Raw genomic sequence first — 27,564 nt, forward strand, 5'->3', positions numbered from 1 at the left:
TTTTTTTTATTTTTATTTAATCCATTTTAATAAATAAATACAGAAAAATAAGTTCATGGCTCCGTAGAGACGTGGTCCTAGTTATAATGCAGGTCAGTAGACACAGACACGTTGAGGAGAGACAGGCTGCAATCACACAGGATCAAATAATGGGATTTTATCCCTCTTTTGCACAGATTTGATGCTCCTACGGTTGATGAAATATGAGCAATTAATCAGATTTCACGTGACAGCCGCTCCTTATATAGGCGAGGACTGTCTGCTCACAGGTCACGAGTTAAAAATCCAATTTGTTGTACCCGTGACACTGCAGTGTCTGACGGGATGAAGCTCTGTTTACTGAACTATAAAGAGGAGGATGTAGCTTATTGTACAGCTTTGGCCTTCTGTTACTCTACAAATCTTTACTCTTCACGTCTGAGGTTCAAAAGAAGGAAAATGCAGTTTACTCATAAAAATATAGGAACACACAGAGGCATTATGGAAAAATAATACCATGCGGAGGGACTCCTCGGCTACACGATAACATATCTCTCTTACTTTGGTCCAGGTGACCAACAAGTCCATCCATCCATCAACCCCAGAATACTGCTTGTAGAAAGCTACAATTGTTGTACTGTGTGCAATTCATCATTCAGTGGGTTACCTCAAGGTACAGTTACACAAGAATAAGGTCCTGTCCGATCCAAGACACATGGAGGTATATTGTGATAAATAACAGTAAGAACATGCACAAAGCCACATATCTCTTCAGAGAATTCATATCTTTGTCATATTATAAAAAAACAAACAAACAAAGAAAAAAATAAGGAACTTTATATCTGCACATCCAAAATAAAACTGTTATGATCAAATACTGTACTATTCAAATGTTCAGAATAATCAATAAGAATATCTTCAAACACCATGGAAGACCCGCATCCCAATTAACGATCACCGGTCCTATAAACAGTATCATACAGGATGTTAGGACAAGCCATCATAGCAATAAGACTTTAGGATTAAGAGGAAATCATATCATATATCATATCATATCATATCATATCATATCATATAATAACAGTCTCAGTCTTTCTTTTATATGACGTTTATATAAAGAGCTTTTAAACCAACATGAAAAGCAGGTTGTGCAAAGGGAAGAGGAAAACGAGAGCTACTCTGTAGCAAGAAGCTGGTTCAACATTTATTCTAATTCATCCATTATAAAATATGAAATCATGGATCTGCTAATAGAATATTCTCACCTTAGAGTTTTTTCTTTTTTTTTTTAAATATTTGTTTGTCTTTTTACTGTCAGAGAACCCAAATGACACAGTGGCCACATACAGTATGAAACCCTTTTAAATCATTGTAGGCACCTTTTGAACAAAAAAACAAAACAAAAAACAGACTATAGCTTATTCAATGAAAAAAAAAGTCTATCTCTTGCCTGTCCTCCTCCTTTCTTCAAGTCTCTCCTGTACAGGTAGGGTCAGTAATGTCTCTAAGCTACAGTCCTCCTATTGTAATTCTACGGTCGCTCCTGTTTGTTTGCAGCAGCATAACGGATGAGGTTCTACTAAGTCTGACTAACTGTGCTGTACACCGTCCACCACCTCCAGCTTATCACAACGTTTGATTACATGAGCACAATAAACCGAGTGTTAGTAGGTATGAAGCTGTACAAGTCCCATCCTGTACACTTTGTTGGTGTCTTTTCATGCCGAGAGCCTTTTTCTTTTCTTTTCTTTTCCTGCGGAGCCCCGAGGTCTGAGGTCTGAGCAGCAGGGGAGGCTCAGCGGTTTGCCACTTCACAGGGTCTGTTGCTCACTAGTCAGCCACTCGGCGAATGTTAAACAGCCCGTGTTGTCCCTTGTGAGCAGAGCGTCCCACTCTTATAGCACATGGCAGCAGTTGTACTGAGCCAGCGGGAGGATCTTGGGCTTGTTGTGCGCCGGTAGGTTGAAGGCCAGAGCTTTCTCGCACAGAGGGAACTGGAAGAGTCTCTCGCGCAGCTTTAAGCTGTGTCGTTTCCCCGGCTCTGCCCTCGGCGGCGCCGCAGCCGCCTCGTCCCGGTTGTTGTTGCTGTTGGGTTGCGTTCTGTCTTCCTCCTCCGCTTTTTCCTCGTGTCCTCCTCCTCCGTCCGTTTCTGTCTTTGGCGCCTCTTTACAGTTCAGGCCGAGTCTGGTGGCGGAGGAGGAGGACACGGCGGGGGGTTTGTCGTTCGTCGTGTTGTTGTTGGGCTCTTCTGTTCTGTCCGTCGTCGTCGTCCCCTGGCAACACGGGACCACCAAACCAGGCAGAGAGGACGGCGGCGCTTCAAGAGTCTTACTCGCCGACTTGTCTCCGTGACTGAGCGGTTGGTCTGAAATCACACAACCGCCGTCTTTTTCCTCAGTTTCTCTTTCTACCTCCATGTTGTCGTCTGCTTCACCCACTTCTTCCTCAGTTGTCTCGTTGTCTTCATCTTCTCCTCTGCAGACTTGATCATCATCTGCTTCATCACCGGTCTCCTCAGCTGCTTCTTCCTCTGGTTCCTCTTCCTCCTCCACAGGCGGCAAACTGTCTCCCTCCTCCACTTCCTCCTCCTCTTCCTCCTCCTCCTCCTCACATATCTGCTGTAGTGCGGGCAGGTTCTTGGTAAGCTGCGGCTCCTCGGGCGGCGGCGGACGGAGGGTGTAGCTCAGACTGGGCTGCCACGGCCCGGGAAACGGCTGCTGAGTCGGGGGCGGCCTCGCGGCGAGCAAATCCCCGCACTCGGGCACTCCTAAGCGGGGAGAGCTGGGAGACAGAGCCCCCGAGAGCCAGTGCGGCGGCGCCTCCGGGCTGAGCAGCGCGTTGTCCAGCCCCTGCAGCCAGTGATGAGCCTCGATCTCCTCGAGTGAAGCGCGGAGAGACGGATCCTTCTGGAGCATCCTGGAGATCAGACTGACAGGAAGGAAGACACTGGTTAATGGAGATATAAAGGGGAAGGGTCCTCGCTTTACATCGGAGCGATCAGACGTTACATCCGATGCGGAGAATGACCTGATTCAGAGCCGATCTGGGTCGTCTACTCTCCACACACACAGACAATGAATGTTACTTGAAACCTGCAGGAGTTTAGAAAGTCTCAAAGGCTTTTCTGTCCCACTCTGACATCAAACACACCGTCATGTGACCGAGGGCTAATTCGTTTGACGAGCGCAGGCAGGGTCAGATGTTGATTCTTGTCGCCTGGTAACCTCAGCTGAGTGTGACGGTGTTCATTCAGCAAACTTTTTCAGAGTAGGACCTGCTTGTAGATACAGTTTTTGTTGTTTTTATAAAACACATGTAACCATCACTGCTGCTCGTTTTTTTATATGTTGCAATTCGCACCACACCGACTAATCTGGTGTGTTTCGGTGTTATTAAACCACAGATTGTGGTCGTGTATATGGTTCATGCTCATGTTAACAAGATAATACTGATTATCTCTATATTTGTCTCCATGTCAACAAGCTGAAAAGACTAAAACAACCGCATGTCAGTCGGCTTCTTAAAGGGGATACTTCACCCAAAATCAATAATTCACCAATTTTCTACTCACCGTCATGCCAAGGAAGGGCTTGGAGAACTTTCAGAGTCATCAAAACGCTTTTGGAGTTCCAGGGGGGGTCCAGCTGGCAACAGATTTTCATATAATGGCGGCGGATAGAGCTCACTTTTGAATCGTCCAAAACACACACTATGAAACATCCAGATACCTCCATACTGCTCGTCCGTACTGACCCAAGTGTCCTGAAGCTGCCACATGAAAAAGTTGTTCGGAAAAAATTAATTTGATCTCTGTTTTTAGCCTTGTTGTAGCAGTAGCTCCCAGTGGCTGCGTGAGATTTGCTGCGAGATGTTCTTCCGTGTTTACATCATACATCCAATGGTTTACAACAACGAACAAACATCTCGCAGAAAATCTCACGCATGCGCACAAACATCAACAGAACCACTGGGAGCTACTGCTACAACAAGGCTAAAAACAGAGATCAAATTATTTTTTTCCGAACAACTTTTTCATGTGGCGGCTTCAGGACACTTGGGTCAGTATGGACGAGCAGTATGGAGGTATTTGGATGTTTCATAGTGTGTGTTTTGGACGATTCAAAAGTGAACTCATTATATGAAAATCCGTTGCCAGCCGGACCCCCCCCGGAACTCCAAAAGCGTTTTGATGACTCCAAAAGCTCTTCAAACCCTTCCTTATGACGGTGAGTAGAAAATTGGTGAATTATTGATTTTGGGTGAAGTATCCCTTTAATACCCTGTGACTTCCTCTCCCTGTCTTTGAGACTCATTCTTGTCAGAAGATGCGACTCTTTGGAGAAACAGCTCCATAAATATAAAATGAAGCATAATTTCATTTTTAAATCGGCTGCGTAGTTTCCTAAAATAGTTCTAGACAGGCACTGTAGCTTTTAGCTGTGGATTAAATACACATTTGTGGCTCTAGTGAGAACAAAATAGCACTCTAATGATGTGGGGTTTGACTTGAATGAACTGCACTGTGATGTTAATTTGTGTTTTTACCACATTTCACCGAACCCTGTAACCCTAACCCCGACAGGACCGATGCTCACTCTGCTGTGAGAGGACACATGAGTACATCTGGGTTGTGTTTTGTTCCAGCGTTGTGTTTATGTGCCTCCGACAAGACTTGAAATACTGTTTAAAGATTTAGGCCACAGATATTTTTTTGTATAAATGGAAACAATAGCCAGAATTTGATAGATGCATTGCACGCACTGTTTCGTGCCAAGAAAGTATTGTACTGTATTTGCAGCAGGCTGGAAAAAAATGTCAGAGACAATTAGGACACTAAAATTATCCAGTGAAACGTACGTTAATGAGATGATTTTACAGTCAGTGGCTCGAGGACACCGCTCGACGGCGAAAAAAATCTCAGGCAGAGAGTAAAGCCTTTAAATCTAAAACAACCCGGTTACAAAAAATAATAATAAAATGTGTGTTTTCTGGTTTTGTGTGCGATCATTCGTCCGTATACTCACTCTCTGCAGTCGTCTGAAACATGCTCCGGGATGGAGTAGCGACAGTCCAGAATCATGACGAGGGTCTCGCTGTCGTTGGTTTCCTGGAAGGGGGGGACGCCGCACACCAACATGTAGAGGATCACCCCGAGAGACCAGATATCTGGAACACACACACACACACACAGAGAAAAAGCACCAAAATTAGCCTTAAATAGCAAATCATCTCAATCCTTAAAATAGCAAGCAACCCCTCTGCTCTATGATCATATTTAGAGTAGCTACTGTGCGTTGCATGGTTCATGAGGGATGTTTTAAAATATTTCTTTAATTATTTTTGGCTTGGAAAGAAAAAATCCGGCCTTTTTTTTTTTTCTCTCTCTCTCCCCAGAGGCGGCCTACAGATGAGATTTAAATCTGATCCTGTCGGACAAATCTACATAAAAGGATCAGAGTCATTACTCATTGATCCCATCAGCGAAATTCTATTTTCTGCTGCTTCCTCCACGTCCTCGAGAACGGAGGTCAGAGGTCAGGGTGAGCAGACCGGCACTAACACTACAGTCTGCATCCTTGATGAGTGCTCACCGAGGTCATTCCTTTAGAAAGGTGAAATAATATAAAGAGAAAAGTGCTTGAGTAATGTCTGGATGTCCGGTTCGACTTGTAGGAAGTGTAGACAGCTGGGTTTTTATGCACATTTATGTACACACGCACACACACACACACGCAGGCATCCCGATGTACTGACAGTGTGTTCTTTTCCCGTCTCCTCCCTTTCCTTCCCTTATCCCCTCTCCTCCCCCCCTCGTCCCTCTCTTCACCCTCCTTCCTCTTGCACTCATGCAGATGCAGTGAGAGGAGGTCCATGTGAACCGAACAGGCGAGAACAGTGTGGCCACTTCAAGGAAACACACACAGAGACACACACGTACACATACACTCACTCACGCACGTATGCATGCGGAGGAAAGGGAGCTGAGGGCTGAAGGCCATAACAAACAGAGGGCTTGTTGTGGTGTTGTGCTATTCTGAGAACGATCCTACTTTCCTCTGTCTCTCCTTGTGTTTCTCCCAAACACTGGAGACGAGAACACAGCACGCTCTGTTCACACTGTGTGTAACACCAAAAATACAACACATCACATGGCTAATAAAAACGCCGTCTCCGACCCCTAATATCAAATTTGTTTCATGAGTCAGTTAAAGGTCAGTGAGTGGCGCCGCTGTGTGTCAAGTCAAGTTTCAACCTATACCTCATTATTTTTTAAATATTTTTGATTATCATGATCTCCAGATAACAAATCCTAATGACGTCCACTCACTTTGTGCGAGCTGCTAACACGCTAAAACTAAGATGATGTTATCATTTATCCCAAAGCATCGCTCAGCCTGCACACGACTCACTGTCACAGCACTGTGACTGTTGACATTCGTTACACTGGACTGCTGACATCCGTGGAAATCGTATTTGTGGCACACAAACCATGATATTCCTGGTTTATTTTGTTTTGTTTTTAGAAAAACAGTGGCATCAGCAAATCTTTCTGAGAAATTACACACGCACACACACACACTCGATAAGCATTAGATAAGAACATTGTGTTATTGTTGCAGATCAGTTCAGACTATTTAAATCGACAGATAGTACAAAATGTATGCAATATGTTTCAATAGAGAGATTATCCTGCAATAATACTGAGTTGTATTAGAAAACATTTGTGTATAAATCAACTTTTCCATGAGATTTTCCTCAGCAGATCCGATACCTGTCCTACAAAGTAACAAAAGTCAAGTAAAGTAACAAAAAACAAACACTAGTACATTCAGATCCGAGTCTATCACATGTACCAGTCCCATGTGTGACAGACATCCAGCCATTGTCCCACATTATACTCATGGTGGTCTAAACAAGAGTCTCTCAGTCTTCACCATACAATATGCACTCACATGCAAACGCTCACTTCAGTCTAGAGAAACGTTATGCAACAGGGAGGAGAAGCCACTGACTGCTGGGAGTGTGCTTTTCTCTACTCGCTGGGGAATATCACACACTCTCACCACACATTAGTGTTCTGCTGACGCTACACACACACACACACACACACACACACACATAAAATTCACACTGTGTGTATAAACCAGTTGAGGAGAAGTTTAACTATAAAAGAGCATGGCGAGTGATCCGTTTCTCTGGCACGGCCGTGGCCCCCGTTTAGGAGCCGCCTCCTTTGAAGTGCGCACTTCAAGACTAATACGTCACAAAGGGTCAACAACGCGACCCCGCTCCAAAGGGTCCTCCAAGTTCACAGAGAAACATGCAGCGCTTTTTTTCCTCTTTTTTTTGCCCACTTTTGGACGACAAACCCAGAATATCTCAGCATCCTCTGCACGGAAACCACTTCGTTCAATGGTGCATTAAGGTCATCAGCTGTTGACCAACTCTCACTCTGACACAGTGGGCCAGATGCAGCTGAATTGTGCAAAGAGAGGGACGTTGTTTCTTTTAACCAATGTTGGCGTCATTGGGGACTATTTTGAAACTCTTGTCTAGTGACACCGGATCAGGTGGAAATCACGCCCCAATCTGCTGAACAACGCCTTATTGCTCAGTGACACATTAATCCAACACATCTCTTTAAAAATGTTTGGACGCCTTTTTAAAATATCATAGAAAAGGGTGATGACACTTGAGGATTAAGTATTGAACTTTCATAGAGTTGATGGGACTTTATTCTAAAAACACATATCTAAAAAAAACAAAACAAAAGGTCAAATTAGTTCAACACAGGACATGATATCCTCAAGTTTAATCCCCAGTGTGAATTTATGTCCAAAAGTACAGGGTCTTCCATTTTTCCATGATGCAATTTGATATTTGAGAATATTTGAAATCCAAGAGACATGAAGTCCTGATGATCTCAAAGTTTTTTTTTGAGTTTGTGTTTATCTGTCATCTGAGTAATATCAACCATGATGAGTAAACTGATCGTTGTGTGTGAAATTGGTGGAGTGCCAGTTTTTTTTTTCTTTTTAAATAGAGTAATTATCTAAAGTTCGCCCTTTTCAAGTCGGAAGACAAGATGAGTTTCATATCCTCTCCATCGCCCTGAGAAAACCTTTACACATCAGGAAGCACACAGTGTACAAAGGGCTTGATCATAATCAGTGTTGAGCAACTTTCCTCCCGAAGCGATGTGTCTGTTTTTGGATTTTGTTGCTAAGAGAGATGATTTGCTCTGTGTTATAAGTTAGTCACTTACAAACACTGTGAGAGTTTCCAACACGCCTGGTGGTGGTGGCGGCGGCAAACTAAATCTGGGCTTCTCTAGCTTTGGAAAAAAAGGGCTTTATTTATATAAACAGTCCTCAGCCTTCAGGTTGGTATGAAAACATTGACAAAGGGGTTTTGTCTGGAAAACCTATGGTTGTGCAGCGGCTCCTTGATCTAAAACGGGATGTTTATGGGGGACTGTCAGTGTTGCTGCTCCGAACTGGCGAACAGGCAATAATCCACCCTGGAGCTAGAGAAATGAGTGGTGTATATAATGCGGTGGCCAAAGAGGAAGCATGGAAAGCCATTACTCTCAATGAGTCTTCTTGCTGTGGTTCAATACTGAGCAGCACATGCAGAGAGCTCTAACCCAACTTGACCTCAGCCTTCATTAGTGAGCTGAACTTATTCGGTAGCTAGCAAACCTCCAATTATTGTTTTGGAAAGGTTCTTTCTTCCATTAAATTCAATTTTTGCTGCACTGAAAAATACAAATGTGATGAAACATTATCTGATATCTGAGAATTTATTTTTCTCAAATGAGCTTCAGGGGGATTTTTTGTGCTAAAACCACACACACACACACACACACTACAACAACACTCGACGCTGTTTATAGCTCAGAGTGTAAATCCAAGTGTGCAGCTGACGCCCAGAGGGACTTGACAGTATCTGTCACATGCATGAGTTCCTCCTGCACAGAACATACTCCACCGATTCCAGCCCTGCTCTGCTTCTTCCTTATCTGACATTTTATGTAACCTGTCGCCCAGAACAACCTCTGCCTCCATAACTCACCAACCTACAACATACCATTAGCCGGCCACCACGTAGCCTACCGCAGCAGAGATGATGATGATGATGATGATGATGATGATGCCCTTCCATGGCTTAAAGTAATTTCCTCTGGTCTGTGAGGCTTAGCCTAATATTAACACTCAGACTTGAAAAACTGTACACACATGCATGCATGCACACAGTAAAGGGCAGATATTGCGTAACTGTGCAAAGTGTTTATCTTTGTCAAAGGCGAGAGAGACCCTGTGGACCTTCCTGTGTCTCCTCCGCATCATATGACTATCATCAAACACACGCACGCACACACACACACACACCTTTTCATACACTAAGACTCTCGGGAAGCACAGTGAATTAAACAGCAGTCGGTTTATACCAGACAGAAATATCAAAGGGACACAGTGTGTGGAGACGGGTTTATGAGTCACCTTTACTAAGCTGAGATAACTAGGGGACATCTCTTCCTCTGTGTAGCTCAGGATTAACAACCACGCAAATATAAACACACACACACACACACACACTTATATATATCTATATATTTGTGGGTGGGTGGTGGAAGTGTACATTTCTATTGCAGTGATGACATAATCATGATATCCACAGGTTGAGTCATGTAAGTGTAGAGCAGAACAGAGAAGTGCACTCAAGTTGAAGCGAAGCAGAAAGAAATCTTTGAGGAGGTAATAATAACGCTCACAAATGGATTTTAATGGACACCCTTCGTATGGACGCTTTTAGAAACAGGAAGTAGCAAAAGAAAAAAAAAAAAAAAAAAGGGAACTAATGCAACTCATAAGTCATGTTGAAGTTATGGATGCATGTGAACAATGTTTCTTCACAGCCACTCCTTTTCCTCTTCATGCTGTGCCCTCTGGTTAGTGAAGAAGAACAATCCCACCGAGGCTATTACACAGAAAAAAAGAGATGTTCTCTGAAAAATGGGGGGAAATAATAATAATTCAAGGCCTCTAAGTTGATTAGATTTCACTTTGATCCTTCTGCAACTCCTCTCTTTCCATATAGGTTCGTCCACTAACACTGTGGATGTCCTTCAGCCGCTCGCTGTGCAGCCAGGGCGCATTTGTATTCAGTGTAGATGCGTTTGTAGTCACCAGAATAAACAGCACCCACACCCCCTGCCAAAAATCCAGCCTAGTCCAGCTTAACCGATAAGACCACCGACCTCCCTGAAGCGCACATACTGTGTATTTATATATATATGTGTGTGTGTGTGTGTGTGTGTCTGGGAGGCATAAAAACCAAAGCCCTCAGTGTTCCCTCTGTTTCTATAACGTCAAATCCCACAACCTGTCCGCCGGCCTCACCTCTAATGTCACATGATTCCCAGCTTTTTCTAAACAATGGGGCATGATACTCTTTTTTTCTGTTATCTGCCTTTGTCTTCCTCTCTCTTTCTCTCTCTCTCTCTCTCTCTCTCTCTCTCACACACACACACACGCACGCAGATATATAAATGCTTGCGATGCAGTGTAAGAGCCCGGTGGTGAGCTGAGCTGCAGTGTTTGGTTCCACTGCAGAACGTGCCCACTTGGCTCATGACTGGCTGGCTCGCCGAGACTGACCCAGATACACACACTAATCCTATACAGACGTACACACACACACACACACACACACAGGGGCACAGAGACACACACACACACACACACACACACACAGGGGCACAGGCATACACACACGGGGGCACAGATAAAAGCAAGGACAGACAGAGCAGACACACAATGAGACACAAAATGATACATACACAGGGTCAAGGGGACAAATGCGGCCACACTGAGTCCACACAAGGAGGTAAAGTGATGAATCTGCACACACACACACACACACACACACACACACACACACACACACACACCACACACACACACACACACACACACACACACACACACACACACACACACACACACACACACACACACACACACACACACACACACACACACACACACACACACACACACACACACACACACACACACACACACACACACACACACACACACACACACACACACACCAATAGGGGGAAGAGGGGACCTGTCAGCCCAAGCTGCCAAGAGGGGTCTTATGTTTCTGCTTATTTTGAAAAACCAAAAATGGAATATAAAATTGACTTTTAAGGTGTTTTACCATAATATTACTGAAAATGTGACTTTTAATTATTTTTAAAGAAGTTGCCAAGAGGGGACTTGGATCTCTGAGCGACATTTACCTATCAAAGAGTGGACCTCCACATACTGCAGTGGAGCTGTCTGTACCCATTCATTCACCTAACGACCCATTCACCTAATGAGTCTTTGTTTACAACAATGACTTTCTCAGTTTCTTTCAAGAATGGATAATATAACTTGAGAGTTATCATTACTTATTTTAAAGTCTCTGTAATACAAATTGAATGAATGAATGAATTCCTTTTTTCTTAACAAAGATAATTTGCTTGTCTGTCTTTACTCATCCATAAATGTGTTGCCTCTGTCATTCTTAGCAGTCCAAGAGGGGACCTACTATCATCTCAATTTTAAATAGTCAAAATGCTCCATACATCTGGTTTCAACCAATTACAGTAATAGGAAATACATTAATATGGAATATGTATGAATAAGAAAGAAATAAGCAAAAGTGATCATTCTTAAGATAATGTTTTTCATCAAAACTTAACACAAACATTTCTAATAAAGTAGCACCAATAATGTTGTCATTATTTTTAAATGTAGGGTGCACTACTGCAACACACATTTCTACAGTCTATTCATTTTTCCCCTACAAGAGTTTTATACTCCTTGACTGCATTGTTGTTATAGGAAAAATATTTGAATTAAACCAAGGGTTTTAGGTCACATTTAATGTACTTGCATCATGAATCTGTATTTATCAGGATGTATTTTATTTCCTGTTTTACATTACAGAAAAAGGTCCACACTTGGTTTATATGGAATGACAGGGGTCCACTGTTGGTTGGTGCATAATGATACAAGTGCCCACTTAGTTAGCATGAAGTGAAATACACACTCCATCATGTATGAATAAGAAAGAAATAAGCAAAAGTGATCATCCGTAAGAGAAATTTTTCATCAAAACTTAACACAAACATTTCTAATAAAGTAGCACCAATAATGTTGTCATTATTTTTAAATGTAGGGTGCACTACTGCAACACACACATCTACAGTCTATTAATTTTTCCCCTACAAGAGTTTTATACTCCTTGACTGCATTGTTGTTATAGGAAAAATATTTGAATTAAAACTCAGGGTTTTAGGTCATTTTAATGTACTTGCATCATGAATCTGTATTTATGAGGATGTATTTTATTTACTGTTTTACATTACAGAAAAGGTCCACACTTGGTTTATATGGAATGACAGGGGTCCACTGTTGGTTGGGGCATAATGACACAAGCTCCCACTGAGATAGCACGGAGCGACATACACACTCCAGCATGGGTGGATAAGCAGAAATGAGAGAAATTGCTAAGTTTTAAGATACATTTTTAATCTAAATTTAATACAAACATTTGTAACTATTAATACACACACGCACAAACACATGCAAACACACATATTTAAACTAAAGTAGCACTGGTGAAGTTGTCATTGTAGTTTTTTTAAAACATGGGATGTACTGTGAAAACTCAATGGCAACCTATCAAGATACTTAAGGGAATATTTCAGTTATTGACATTTATGGCTCAACAATAAAACATGTATGGGAAAATAAAGGAGGCGCTGGGTGGTCATCAGTTTGTCTGAGATACAAGGGATAATTCTTCTAGAGGATGGATTAACCTCACTAAGTAATATGATATACCACTGCAACACACCTTTCTACAGTCTGTCAAGTTTTTGACTTAATGAAGTTTCATACTCCTTGACTGCATTGTTGTCATGGGAAAACTACTTTAAATAACTAAACTCAGGATTCAACATGGTCTGATGGCCCAGAGCCACAAAGTGTTATTCTGTAGTCACCTAATGTCCCATATAGATGAAGCTCTGTGGTGGCCACCTATCGTCACTCCTCTCCTTTTTAACAGCACATGGTTTCAATCAATTTTAATGTACTTGCATTCTAAATCTATATTAATAGGGATGCATTTTACTTATTGTTTTGCATTGCAGAAAAAAAAGGTCCACACTTGGTTTATATGGAATGACAGGGGTCCACTGTTGGTTGGTGCATAATGATACAAGTGCCCACTTAGTTAGCATGAAGTGAAATACACACTCCATCATGTATGAATAAGAAAGAAATAAGCAAAAGTCGTCATCCGTAAGAGAAATTTTTCATCACAGCTCCACGTTACACTTGTTCCAGGCTCTGCCCGTCGTTTTTCTCTAGAAATAGAAACTTTTCCAACTTTTTTTTATCTCCGTAGCGATCGCACTCGTCTTCTCCTTCTTCTTCACTTCTTGCTCTGATCTACAGTCTCATTCGTTCTACACATCCCAGAATCCCCAAAATTACTCACAGTGTAGGCGACAGCGTCCCCATTTACCAGCCGCAGAAAACTGCGCTTGACGTATATGTACGTCAATGGCACTCAATGAGTTAAGTGGGAGGTACACAATAAATCTAATTCTAATCAAATTTATTTTGAAAACAAATAGTAGAATGGCAATCTGATTCAGTGATTAATTTGTTACACATTTGGGTTGCTTCCTAATGATTTTTTGATGTTTTAGTACCCAGCTTAACACAAGTGTGTATTCCTTAATATCTACAGTATGTATGTGCCTTGTAGGCACTTTACTTGCAAGTGTGTGTATGCAGTGTTTTATAAATCTGAATATTTTTTGTCACATCACATCTACCCCAACACTTTAGAGCGCTTCTGTCTCGACGCCGTGTTTGCCTTCGTTCTGACCCGAATACAGCATGTGTTGTTTGGGTTAGAAACATGCACATTTGCAAAGGAAAAAGCAAAATTGATTAGCGGAATCATTAAGCATGCACGCACACAATCCCAAGGAAGTGATCAAGTGGGAACCAGTTCTGAAGAGGAACCGGTTCTCAATTCCCACCCATAGACTTCAGTCTATGATGTGGACACAAAAGCATTCCTCTACATTGAAGTAGTGAAGTCATCAATACTCATGTATTTCACAGATCCTAAAACCTGGTACACACATAAAGATTCTCTAAATTTCAACCAATTTTTTTATCTGTGAAAGACCCCACACATGAAGATAAAAAATCTGTGATTGAACAGTTTTGATCGTATTGTGTGTGGTGTGCTGTGATATTCCAAACACAGCGCACCACACACATTAAGATTTTTCAGAATCTTGACCCTCCGGTCAGAAAACTCAGAAAGAGATCAGTATTGTTGTAGCTACTCTTTCGGTCTATTTCCGGAATGGACAATGAGAGCGATGTCATTTTTTAAAAATGAAAGCGGGACACTTCAGCCTTTACAACGATACCATCTGTGTGTGTCTGTGTGTCTGTGGCTTCAGACGCCGAGCAGTAAAGCGGCTGTGAGCGGCGGTCACATGATCGTTTAAACATGGTTGCTCTATTGCCGGCTGTTGCTGGCTATGATCGCTACCGTCTTTGCTATCGGCCACCAGGAAATCTCCCGTGTATGCGTGAATGTCTGTGTGAACCTCATGTAATGCCAGGGCTGCACCGTGGCTCTCTGTGGGATTGCCGGTGTTGTGTCGAGAAGTGGCTTGCCGCGAGCAGCATGCAGAGCTTGGCAAGCAGGCACTTCTCAGCACAACACCGGCTTTCCACACGCAAGATGACTTTTGATTCGGAAATATTGAACATGTTTAATATTTACGATTATCGGCGCCGAACGTTTTCCGAGGCAATTGTTGTGAGAATTTTGACTCTTAACATACCACACACTACAAGAGAATCTCATAAAATAATCTTAAGACTTTAGGATAATCGGCTGATTTTTGTCTTTGGTCGGAAGGGGGAAAATCGGGGCAAAATCAGCCCGATTATCTTTATGTGTGTGGTAGGCTTACCTCCACTCTCCACTCTAAATGTGGAACTGGCTTCTGAGAAGTGAGTGAGGGCTTTAAATCTGTGCCAGACGACTTGTGTCAGTCCTTGACTGTCAGCAGTGTGGGGGATGGTTTCTTGTAGCTGACGATGGTCGTTAGCAACTCTGAAGGGCAACCTGGAAAAGACTAACATCCTTCAGCCAAGATCTTATATCCAAATCAGACTAACAGACAATGGAATTCCCCAGTCCTAGGTTGGTCATGTGCTACACACCTATGGACTTCTGTGGCAACTGTAAAGAGTGGTTGTCCCAGCAATAATCCACCCTGTCAAGTCTTTGATGAGTTTTGTAAAGGTGTGTGATGCCTTGTGATCAGTATAATATTTTGTCAGCCTTTATATGGTCTACCATTGTGTGCCAGTAGAAATGTTGTCTGAAGATTTCCAGAGATACAGGGGATAAATCAGCTATAGTGGATGGAATAACTCCAAAATACCCACTGTTGAACTACTGCAACACACATTTTTACTTACCAAACTATTAGCTCTACTGGAGTTCATGTATACCTGTCTGAATATTTTTGGTCCACAACAAAAATGAAAACTAAAACTAAATTTGTGTTTTCTTTACACACTAGTATATTACACACTGTATCACATAGTCATACACATCTATAGATGAAATTGGTGTATAAATTGAAACCTAATTTAAAGTTGTCAAAAGGTACAGGATTGGCACAGGATCAGAGAGTTTACATTAAGTGGGAAGTACACAATAAAAGCTGTATTCAGTTCACACTGGTGCTCAGCAGAAATGGGTCTGGTTGCTTTCAGGATGTGTGGATTGTACATTCAACAATCCCATATTACCTTATTCATAGCATCTGAAGTGGATTATAAACAAATTCAATTAATTGTGTTCAGAAGATGGTAAAACGTTATCTAATTTATTTATATTTTTAAGTAATTCATTTGTTATCTATTTTGGTTGTTTCCTAATGATTTTCTTTCGTTTCAGTACCCAGCTAAACACAAGTGTGTATATTCCTTATTATCTAGGTATAACCTTGTGCATGTTGAAGTAAGCAATGCGACTTCATTACATTTACACACAGTTTTCTAAGTAGAGTTGAACATTTTTAATGGGGTTTCAGTCTATGTGGGCACAAAACATTCCTCTACATTGAAGTAGTTAAGTCAACAGCACTCATGTATTTCACAGATCCTAACTTTAAGGTAGAGTTGTTGAACTGGGATCTGAGAAGTGAGTGAATGGAGTGAGAGCGGAGTGAGTGCCAGATGACCTGTGTCAGTCCTTGAGTGTGGGCAGTGTGGGGGATGGTTTGTCGTAGCTGACGATGGTCGTTAGGTATTTTCAGGTTGGGCTTCAGAGTTTCTACCTTCTTTCAGCCAATATCTTATATCCAAATCAGACCGTCCCAGGTCTTAGGTTGGCCATGTGCTACATACGCACCTATGGCCTTTGGTGACTCAACTTCTGTGGCAACTGTAAAGAGTGGGTGTACCAGCAATATTCCATTTTGTCTAAAGAATTGTCAGTTCTTTGATGAGTTTTGTGAAGGTGTGTAATTACCTGTTATAATATTCTGTGACAGGGCCTTTATATGAGCCACTGTTGTCTGCTAGTAGTAATGCTGTCTGAGAACAACAATTAACTTGGAATAAGAAATTAGGATTCATCAGATTGTCATGGATACAGGGAATATGTCAGTGTGTGGACGGAATAACCCCAAAAACCCCCCTGTTAAACTACTCATTAAAAGGTATTTAGAAAATCAAGGGAAACAAAGGAACGCATAAATATAAAAACACATGCAAAGCCTTACAAAGCCTTGTAAAGGACAATTAGGACACAGCAAGAACTATATTCCTCAGACACGGTCCACACCACTGTTAACTTTTTTTAGTTGTGTTGCAGCAGTTCAACATTGAGCTATTTGGGGTTATTCCATCCACACAATGCCTTATCTCTTGTATCTCTGACAATATGATGAATCCTAATTTCTTGTGCCATGTTAAGTAAGATGTTGTTCCCAGACAACATTTCTGGCAGAGAATGGTAGCTCATAAAAATGCTCTGTGACTGTATATTGCATGTACCCATGTTTCAGTCAGTCTGTTTTGAATGTAAGTACGTGGAGTGAAATGCACACTCCATCATGTATGAATAAGAAAGAAATAAGCAAAAGTGATCATCCATAAGAGAAATTTTTCATCAAAACTTAACACAAACATTTCTAATAAAGTAGCTCAGACAGTGCTTTAAGTGGGAAAAAATAAGTGCCGGTACTCCCCTTTTCAGCTGTTGGCTGGTAAATTAGGCGGTGGGCGGTCGATACCAGCACATCATTAAGTGACAGGCTACTTTACATTCAAATATGATGTTGATTAAAAAAAGAAAAACGTTCAATTGAACTTTCCAGAAAGATTTTTAAAAAGTATTTTCTTGTTAAAATCCATCTGTGAATAATGTATGACGACTAATGAATCAGTATTTGTTATTTTAAGTTTACCCACTTCATAAAGTATCTCTATCCTTCCCTAATTGCTGTCCTAAATTATTGCCAAATTAAAATTTTCACTAAAATCAAGAAGTTTTTGTGATTTGTGGCCAAATAAACAGCCTCCACAGACAGCTGTCATTGTTCTAACAAGCTGACAGCAACAGTTTCACAGTGTTTCTCAGTAAGAGCTTTCATTTTACTCTGCTCTTGTTAACGAGTAGTGTTAAGCATTTTGGGAAATATGACTCACATTTAAGCATGTTGAATACAGTAAGTGGAAGGCTACTTATTGGTAGGCTACCACTGGAAAGTCATGTAAATGGCTTTACACTGTAACTCACGAAGGTTTTAGTCGCTCCACATTCACATCTCGTCTGGACACATGGAGTTATACTATGACGAGGCAGCGGCGTGCGCTCCGTACGTGCATGTGAGAGAGTCATGGATGAGAGAGCGCACAGCGCGGCAGCCCCGCCCCTCAGTGAGAGACAGAGGAGCAGCGGAGAACAGGGCAACAGAACCGTGGCGCTCAGGGTGAAAGAGGCATCACTATCACAAATCGGTCAGAGAGAATGAGAACAGGACAGAGTATGTCCAGACTCCCGGTACTCCCCGGTACGCCGTAAAAAGTCCCGATACGCCGGGGGTTAAAATCTAGAAGTGCCGGTACTCCGTACCGGTGAGTACCGGCCCACTTAAAGCACTGAGCTCAGATAAATACAGTGGGGCCAGGCCGTTAAGTGCTTTAAAAACAAACATTAAAAGTTTAAAATCAATTCTGTAAGGGACAGAGAACCAGTGAAGGGAGTTAAGAACAGGAGTAATGTGCTCACGTCTATTAGTGTTAGTTAAAAGACGGGCAGCAGCGTTTTGGACAAGTTGGAGGCGACTGAGCGAAGACTGGGAGACGCCAACATAAAGTGCATTGCAATAGTCCAATCTAGAACTGATTACTGCAACACATGGATGGCTTTCTCGTGGTCGTGGCAGTTTAAAAACATTTTGACTGTGTGAATGTGTGTGGCAATAGTTTAACATAGGGATCCTCTCAATGAATTATCCCTTGTATCTCTGACAAACTGATGATCCCCCATTCCCTCTGTATTTTCCCATATCAAATTGTCGTATATCAGTACCTCTTTGATGGTTTACTTGTACATAATATATCATCGTAGGTTGCCATTGAGTTTTCACAGTACACCCTACATAAAAAAACACAACATTACCGTTGCTACTTCATTATAAATGTTTGTATTAAGTTTTAATGACATTTTTGAGCTTTTGAGGTTAATCCATCCTCTAGAAGAATTATCCCTTGTATCTCAGACAAACTGATGACCCCCCAGCTCCTCTTTTATTTTCCCATACATGTTTTATTGTTGATCCATGAATGTCAATAACTGAAATATTCCCTTAAGTATCATGATAGGTTGCCATTGAGTTTTCACAGTAACTAACCCTAACCCCATGTTTAAAAACAAAACTACAATTACAACTTTACCAGTGCTACTTAAGTTGAAATATGTGTGTTTGCATGTGTTTGTGTGTCTGTGTGGAGTGTGTATTTCACTCCATGCTAACTAAGTGGGCACTTGTATCATTATGCACCAACCAACAGTGGACCCCTGTCATTCCATATAAACCAAGTGTGGACCTTTTTCTAAAACGTAAATCAACGAATAATTCCTATACAGATTTATGACGCAAATACATTAAAATTAATTGAAATCACATGTATTTAAAAAGTAAAAGTCTGACCATAGGTGGCCCCAACAGAGCTTCATCTATATGAGATGTACGTGGCCAAAAACTAACTTTTTGTGGCTCTGAGCCATCAGGCCATGTCAAACTGTGAGTAGTTTAAGTATTTTCCCATGACACCAATGCTGTTAAGTAGTATAAAACAGTGTTTTTCAACCTTTTTTGAGCCACGGCACACTTTGTTCATTAAAAAAATCCCGCGGCACACCACTAACCAAAAATGTTAGAAAATGACACAGTGCAGCCTAATGCAGTAAATATAATACACATTTTGTCTCTTACAGTGTAGTTAGTTTGTTCTGACTCAGTAATGGTCACTGTGCAGGCTTCTGCCACTACACTCATTGACATAAAAAAAGTCCTATTTTATTAGCCAACTCTGCCAGACAGTCACTATTGCAGACACAGATGCTCAACAAAGCCTTTTTTTTTTTTTAGCTGTCAATCAACTCATGGGAGCTTGTCAACACGTGCACACTTCCACTCGTGCCTTCAGCCATATTTCACAGCAAACATGAGAGGACTTAAACTTATGCTGTGCACTCCCTGTGATAGAAAGTCAGAACAAACTCTGAGTGCAACCTGCAACGCGTGCTTCACTGCCTGGTCGCACATCTCGCGCTCTGGAGCACAGTGCGCGCGCCTGCAGCGCTTCAGATCGGTTCAGTTATATTTTTCACGCAAGCCGCGAGCGAGAGCGCCGACTGTCAAGCTGGATAGACCAGGTCGTACCAGACAGGAAGTCAGGCACAGAAAAGGCGAGAGAATCCGGTCAATTTTCAAAATAAAATAATTAAATGATGATTGTTGTTGCTCGTCCGTCAATACATATTTGACCGTTGCGTCTGCACACGAGACACACACACGTTTAAAATGACGTGTGTGTGTGTGGAAAACCGAGTGAATACGAATAAGGACGGTGCCCCTAAAATAAAAAGGAGGGGCTCTCAGCCGGCTCCCCGTCACTCACCTGCAGCTGCACAGACGAGCAGAGGAGCGCTCCGCTGGCGTGGATGAGCTGCAGCACAGCGGGAGCAGCGCGCGTGTGTTATAAAAATAAAAAGCAAACAAAATGAGACTGGCCGGTCGGCACGAGCCTAGTCACAGACACTCGATGGAGTGCTGAATCTCACTCGTTAACGGTTATAATCGCCTATGAGCGTCGGTTATCGGTCTGAAAAAAAAAAATCAAAATTTGCATCACTAGTTTGGATCAATTAAGTTAAATTTGGTGATTTTCCACGGCACACCTGGCGATAGCTCACGGCACACTAGTGTGCCGCGGCACAGTGGTTGAAAATCACTGGTATAAAACACCAGTACAGTGAAAAATTAATAGACTGTAGAAATGTGTCCGGCAATAGTTTAAAATAGGGACTTTGTGAGATTAATCCTCTCAATGAATTATCCCTTCTATCTCTGACAAACTGATGATCTCCCAAACCCTCTGTATTTTCCCCAAAGATAACAAATTGCCGTGCCAATACTTGAATATCAGTTACTCTTTGATGGTTTATTTCTACATAATATATCATCATAGGTTGCCATTGAGTTTTCTGTAATATAAAACAGTAAATAAAATACATCCCTATGAATACAGATTTATGATGCAAGTACATTAAGATTACCCTAAATCCTAAAACCCTCTATTAAAAAATGAATAGACTGTAGAAATGTGTGTTGCAGTAGTACACCCTACATTTAAAAATAATTACAACATCATTGGTGCTACTTTATTAGAAATGTTTGTGTTCAGTTTTGATGAAAAATTTCTCTTACGGATGATCACTTATGCTTATTTCTTTCTTATTCATACATGATGGAGTGTGTATTTCACTCCATGCTAACTAAGTGGGCACTTGTATCATTATGCACCAACCAACAGTGGACCCCTGTCATTCCATATAAACCAAGTGTGGACCTTTTTCTAAAACGTAAATCAACGAATCATTCCTATACAGATTTATGACGCAAATACATTAAAATTAATTGAAATCACATGCATTTAAAAAGTAAAAGTCTGACCATAGGTGGCCCCAACAGAGCTTCATCTATATGAGATGTACGTGGCCAAAAAGTAACTTTTTGTGGCTCTGAGCCATCAGGCCATGTCAAACTGTGAGTAGTTTAAGTATTTTCCCATGACAACAATGCAGTTAAGTAGTATAAAACACCAGTACAGTGAAAAATTAATAGACTGTAGAAATGTGTCTGGCAATAGTTTAAAATAGGGACTTTGTGAGATTAATCCTCTCAATGAATTATCCCTTGTATCTCTGACAAACTGATGATCTCCCAAACCCTCTGTATTTTCCCCAAAGATAACAAATTGCCGTGCCAATACTTTAATATCAGTTACTCTTTGATGGTTTACTTCTACATAATATATCATCATAGGCTGCCATTGGGTTTTCTGTAAATAAAATACATCCTTATGAATACAGATTTATGATGCAAGTACATTAAGATTACCCTAAATCCTAAAACCCTCTATTAAAAAATGAATAGACTGTAGAAATGTGTGTTGCAGTAGTACACCCTACAGTAAAAAAAATTATTACAACATTATTGGTGCTACTTTATTAGAAATGTTTGTTTTAAGTTTTGATGAAAGTTTTCTCTTAAAAACTATCACTTTTGCTTATTTCTTTCTTATTCATACATGATGGAGTGTGTATGTCACTCCATGCTAACTAAGTGGGATCGTGTGTCATTATGCATCAACCAACAGTGGACCCCTGTCATTCCATATAAACCAAGTGTGGACCTTTTTCTGCAATGTAAGTCAACTAATAATTCCTATACAGATTGAGAACACATGTATATTGTAAAATTGAAACCCTGTGCTTAAAAAAACTGGACAAGCAACAATAACAAGGTCAATTATTTTTAATGTTTAATCAGAATTCAACAGAAATGATCTAAATGACCATTTTATTTAAAATTTTGTTATGGGTGATCAATTTTTTCAATATTTTAAAATTTCTATTATACCTAATACAGTGTTGAGTTTAAACTTAAGACATCCATGAAAACGGAACCTTTATATTTTGTTACAAAGAATAACAAATTATGTTTCAAGGTACTGGTTTGTTCACAAAGGAGCCTGTTTGATAGCCTCTCTACAGTCTGAAAGGCTGCCGGGGCTGCAAGTCGTTCACACTATGGAGGAGTGTAAGAAACGACGTGTGTGAATGAGTCGTTAAAACCCCTGCTCCAGCCTGCCGGGGCACTGCTGAATATGGTATTTTACACACACACACACTCAGGTCCCCTCTTGGCTAAAGTTAAAAAAAATAACCAGAAGGTTTTTCACATGATTTTAAGTTGATTTAAAGCATGTCCAACAGGGGACCTAAAAAAAGTCCCCTGTTGGCTGCTTGGTCCCCTGTTGGTGAATGTGTAACGACGCCGATGTCCCCTCTTAGATAGGAACAACAGTGCGCACACACACACACACACACACACACACACACACACACACACACACACACACACACACACACACACACACACACACACACACACACACACACACACACACACACACACACACACACACACACACACACACACACACACACACACACACACACACACCACACACACACACACACACACACACACACACACACACACACACACACACACACACACACACACACACACACACACACACACACACACACACACACACACTCATACAGGCAGGCACAGTAACACACAATGAACTCGAGCCTTCCAGCTGATCTTGGCATACGGACCGTTTGTGGTGTTTGGCAGTTTGTTGCAGCTGTAGCCAAACACGATCACATCAAAATAAATCTCCCTTGGCATTAACAAAAAAAAAACCAGCAGCTGATGAAACAATCTCACCTTATCTTTACTCCCTGCAACTGATCGTGTTGGGTGATCAAAAGCTAAATGGACGATGTTAAGACCGTTTTGTCAACAGCTACGACATCCAGAGTGTGTGACCTCTGGACGAGATCGAAAGAGCTCCATCAGCACCTTTCCTAATGTGATGATGATAGATGGAAAAACTCTGTTGCTGAACCTGATGAGGACCATGGCATGTGATAGAAAGCTCCACAATGAGTTGAGCAAAAGTTCAGAGAAACTACACTACAGAGAAAAGATTTTGATTTCAAAAGGCTATGACGTAAAAGTGTGTTACACATACCGGCTTATCTGGCCCAATAGTTTTTGACCTTTGTAGCATGTAACCCTTCGACCGGACAGATGAAGATCATTTATCATGGTTGTATCATTCCTCGTACTGTAGATTAAAGCATCCAAATTTCGAGGAATACTCTTAGTCAAAATGTGTTTTTTGGTTTTCTGTGTTATTTAAAATCCTGCGTCCCCTTGTGGCGGTCCTGACCTTCAGTGATCAGAGATTAACCAAGGGGGCAGTCGTCGGTCTGAGAAGTGAAGCTCACTTCCGCGTTCAAAAAACTGCAATCCTCTCGGCTGCCACTGGGGGATGGTGTCAGAAAGCAGCATTCTCGGTTCGAATCCCGCGTCGGGCAGCCCTTTCCTGCATGTCATTCCCCCTCTCTCTGCCTCCCCCTTTCCTGTCCATCTCTACTGTGTACTATCAAATAAAGGCAAAAAGCCAAAAAATATACTTGAAAAAAAGGAAACAGCATTTCTCCATAGACCCCCATGTTAACATCGCCGATTTTACATCCTCAATAAACATGATCAAAGCCTGATGTCATCACGTTTTTTGGTCTCAACCGATTCTTTCTTCCGACCGTTTCTACCCCCGCACACACTCTGAGGGGGGTGGTTTTTTTTTTTTAACTCTACCGTTTTACTATTATTAGGTTAAATTTCTCGCCAATTAGGGCGCGGAAATGTTGAGTGACAGGTCCGAGCAGGTCCGGAGACCGCTGCTTCGAGGCCAGTGGGTGGGTTCTCGGCCGGTAAATCCAACATGGCGCTGTTCAGGCCGCCATATTTGAGTCACAAAAACGACTCGCCAAAACCAATGGGTGACGTCACGGATGCTACGTCCATATTTTTTTTTTACAGTCTATGAGATTCACCAAAAAAAACAAACAAATAAAAATCATCACTTTTCTGTTACTTACCTACAGCTGGAGCATCGTACTCTTCTCCCAAGAGGATCTCTGGAGCCGAGTACGCCAGCGACCCACAGCTGGTCGCCAGCATCGTCCCCGGTTGGAATAAATTGCTGAACCCAAAGTCCGTCAGCTTCACCGCCCCCTGCTGGGGGAAGAACACCACGTTCTCCGGCTTCAAGTCCCGGTGCACCACGTGGAGCCGGTGGCAGTAGGCGACGGCGCGAACTATCTGGGCAAAGTGTCGCTTGGCGGTGCCCTCGGCCACGCCGCCCTCGTGGCGGAGGATGTAGTCGTAGAGGTCGCCGCCCTCGGCCAGCTCCATGACCAGGTAGAGGGTGGTGGGTGTGTCGATGACCTCGTAGAGGCGGACCACGTTGGGATGCTGCACCAACCTCATGCACCTGGCGGGGGAGAGAAATGTAAGACTTGAATATTTTTAAATAAAGAAGCTCTGAATGACGACGTACCTTCATGGTACTTTAAAATTTAGACAGGAGCTTTTTTTTGTTCCATTTTTGGCATCGGAGTGGATCACATAGTCTAAAATCCCTATGTCTAACCCTATGTCCCATCAAATCTGACCTTAAAGAAACAGACATAAAACATTCCCACTTTTGTTTTTAATGTTTTTCAACCTTTTAAAGGACCAGTGTGTAAAATGGATTGAGATTCTAGTTTGCAGCGCTCACTCACTCGCTCACACTCACCCCTCCCGTCGGCAAAGTGACGGTGCATGGCCTCCAGCTCCAAGGACAAAAAAAACTTGTTTACCACGACTGGGAGTATTTCAGGAGCATGGAACGATGAGGTGAAGATCTAAACCATTTTTACGATATGTCAGCTGTTTCCTAATCCTCCTTCTTTTTTCCTTCCACCTTCTTCTTTGTTTGGTTATTTATGAATGTGAAACTTGTACTGGCTGGCTGGATTGTCCCTTCGTGCAAACATGGCGGCGCAAGATGGAGACACTCTCTAAAGCAAGACCCTTGTTATATGTATATAAGAAGAATTACAGGAGAAGAAAACCAAATAAATGTTATTTTATAGCGATTATACACTAATACAAATATATTCATGAGTAGTATATTCAGATTTTGCCAATAAACTTTGACAATTATTAAACACTGGACCTTTAAATCCCTGTGTCTGTTTGAAACCCCATGATCTTAAGAAACAGATTTAAAACTGAAACACTTCCACTTTTGTTTTCAAATTATTTCTCAACCTTTTTAAAGCTCTGTCTCTCAGAAAAAAAGATCTGTTACGTACCTCACTTCCTGTAAGAGGTGGCTTGTTGCCATAATGTCAAGTTTGGTCTTGTCGATCATCTTGACAGCCACCAGTTGGCCAGTGTCAACATTACGGGCCAGTTTCACCACCGCAAAGTGGCCCCTGCCCAACGTCCTTCCCAGGTGGTACAGTCCGCTGAGATCAGAGCGACCGGGGCTGCACCTGGGGTCAAGGTGTCCGTCCTGGGCCGCCATCACCTCGCCGGAGGAGTCCATGTTCGAAACAAAGAGGGGATTTGGGAGGGAGGAGGGTGGAGGAGGGGGTGAAGTGGAGGGCTGGAGGGGAATACAAAAGGTATAAAAGGAAAGAGGAGATGGAAAACAGTCAAGGCGTCGAGGTGCGGCGAGTCGCCTGGCAGGACAAAGAAAAGACAACACAATGAGACAAAATGAGTGTGTGTTGATAATTCTGGCCTTTGGCCCGAAGGGAAAAGGGCTTAAGATGAGGTCAGCTGCTGCTAATGCCTCTTCCCTTCAGGCACGGCTCCAGCAATTGACTGGTGTGTTGACATCTTATATCACAATCAGACCCAACAGAACAAGTTTAAATTAAGTAGTGAAGACTGGATTACAATGTACAGGATTATAGTAGCAGCGAGAGCAGTGGAGGGTGAAATATTCTTTTATTGTCTGAGATATTGAAGGGCTGGGTGTCTCTATCTCAAATAACACCCATCCAGCACAAAGATCGGCACGCCAGATCAATACTGTAACAGGAAACCATAATGTATGTGTGTTAGAGTGTGTGTGCGTAAGTGTGTGTGTGTTTGTGTGTCATTAGTTTCGCTAAGAGGGTCAGAAGGTGTCATTAGACCTGATGATGTCATCATCAGATCTTCCCCAGAGTAACTACAGTAGTTCATCATCATCATTATCATCATCATCATCATCATTGATGCAATTACCACAGTGTCAGTCAGCTTCATTGTTGTTTTCTTCATCATATTCACCCACCATCATCATCGCCATCATCACTTATTCATCACAGTGAAGCAGCAGCAGCAGCAGCAGCATTATTGTTACCTGAACACATCACAGCATGTTTGAACCCCCCCCCCCCCCCCCCTCGTCGCAGCTCCACTGGTCCAAGTGGACACTATAGCAGCAGCAGCAGGCCTCACCGTGTTAACATGCGTCCATATCTTTGGCTGTACACTTTCATCACATCCCAAACACCGAGTTAATCTCTCTGTCTACACTTGTGTCGCGGCCAGCTGCTCTACACTTGGTCTCAACTGCAGTCCCGAGTTGGCACATATACATACGCATGTAGTAGTCATCCTCCGGAGGGGAGGGAGGGAGGGAGGGGAGGGGAGGGGGGCTGCTGCTACTGCTGCTGCTGCTCCAACACCTCCAAACAAACAAACGCTGGCGGCAACAACAACAACGACAACCTCACAGACAGTGACGGAGTAAAGAGACGTGGTGAGGAAATTAAAGCAGCTGTGGAGAGAGAAAGATAGAGAGAGAGAGAGACAGTATGAACTTACCATGGTTGTGAGGAATTAAAGAGCCCCGGCGATGCCTTCCTGTCTTGTCTGTCACTCCGCAGCCTCACACAGTTTATTAAACGCGGAAAACGACTGCGTTTGTTGTACTACTGCTGCTGCTGCTGCTGCCGCCGCCGCCTCCTCCGCCACCTCGTTTTCGTTCATAATAATAAAAATACTCCATGGTCCTCGCGGTGTCCGTGGTGGCACATACTTTTCTCATGACTGCCTCGATGCGCCCGCTCCGCAAAGAATGAGACAGAGCAGAGCAGAGCAGAGCAGAGAGAGACTCACACACTCATACTGGCTGCAAGAAGACGCGAGCGGAGCGGAGGGGACGGAACATCTCGTGGTCGCGCGTGCACGTA

The 27,564-nt window shown here is 42.4% G+C and overlaps 1 protein-coding gene across 1 annotated transcript; it reads right to left on the reverse strand.

Moving 5' to 3' along the window:
* snrkb (SNF related kinase b) lies at window positions 1–27,564 on the reverse strand. Its single transcript, XM_085779925.1, has 5 exons — window positions 27,197–27,564; window positions 25,687–26,058; window positions 24,424–24,818; window positions 5,004–5,145; window positions 1–2,907 (listed from the first exon to the last, which is right to left on the reverse strand). The coding sequence occupies exons 2-5, from the start codon at window positions 25,920–25,922 to the stop codon at window positions 1,875–1,877; spliced, it is 1,806 nt and encodes a 601-aa protein (XP_085636051.1). The 5' UTR covers window positions 25,923–26,058; window positions 27,197–27,564; the 3' UTR covers window positions 1–1,874.

Source organism: Trachurus japonicus, chromosome 6, assembly GCF_045865225.1.
Source record: "Trachurus japonicus isolate A0001 chromosome 6, Traja_1.0".
NCBI classification, from domain to species: Eukaryota; Metazoa; Chordata; class Actinopteri; order Carangiformes; family Carangidae; genus Trachurus; species Trachurus japonicus.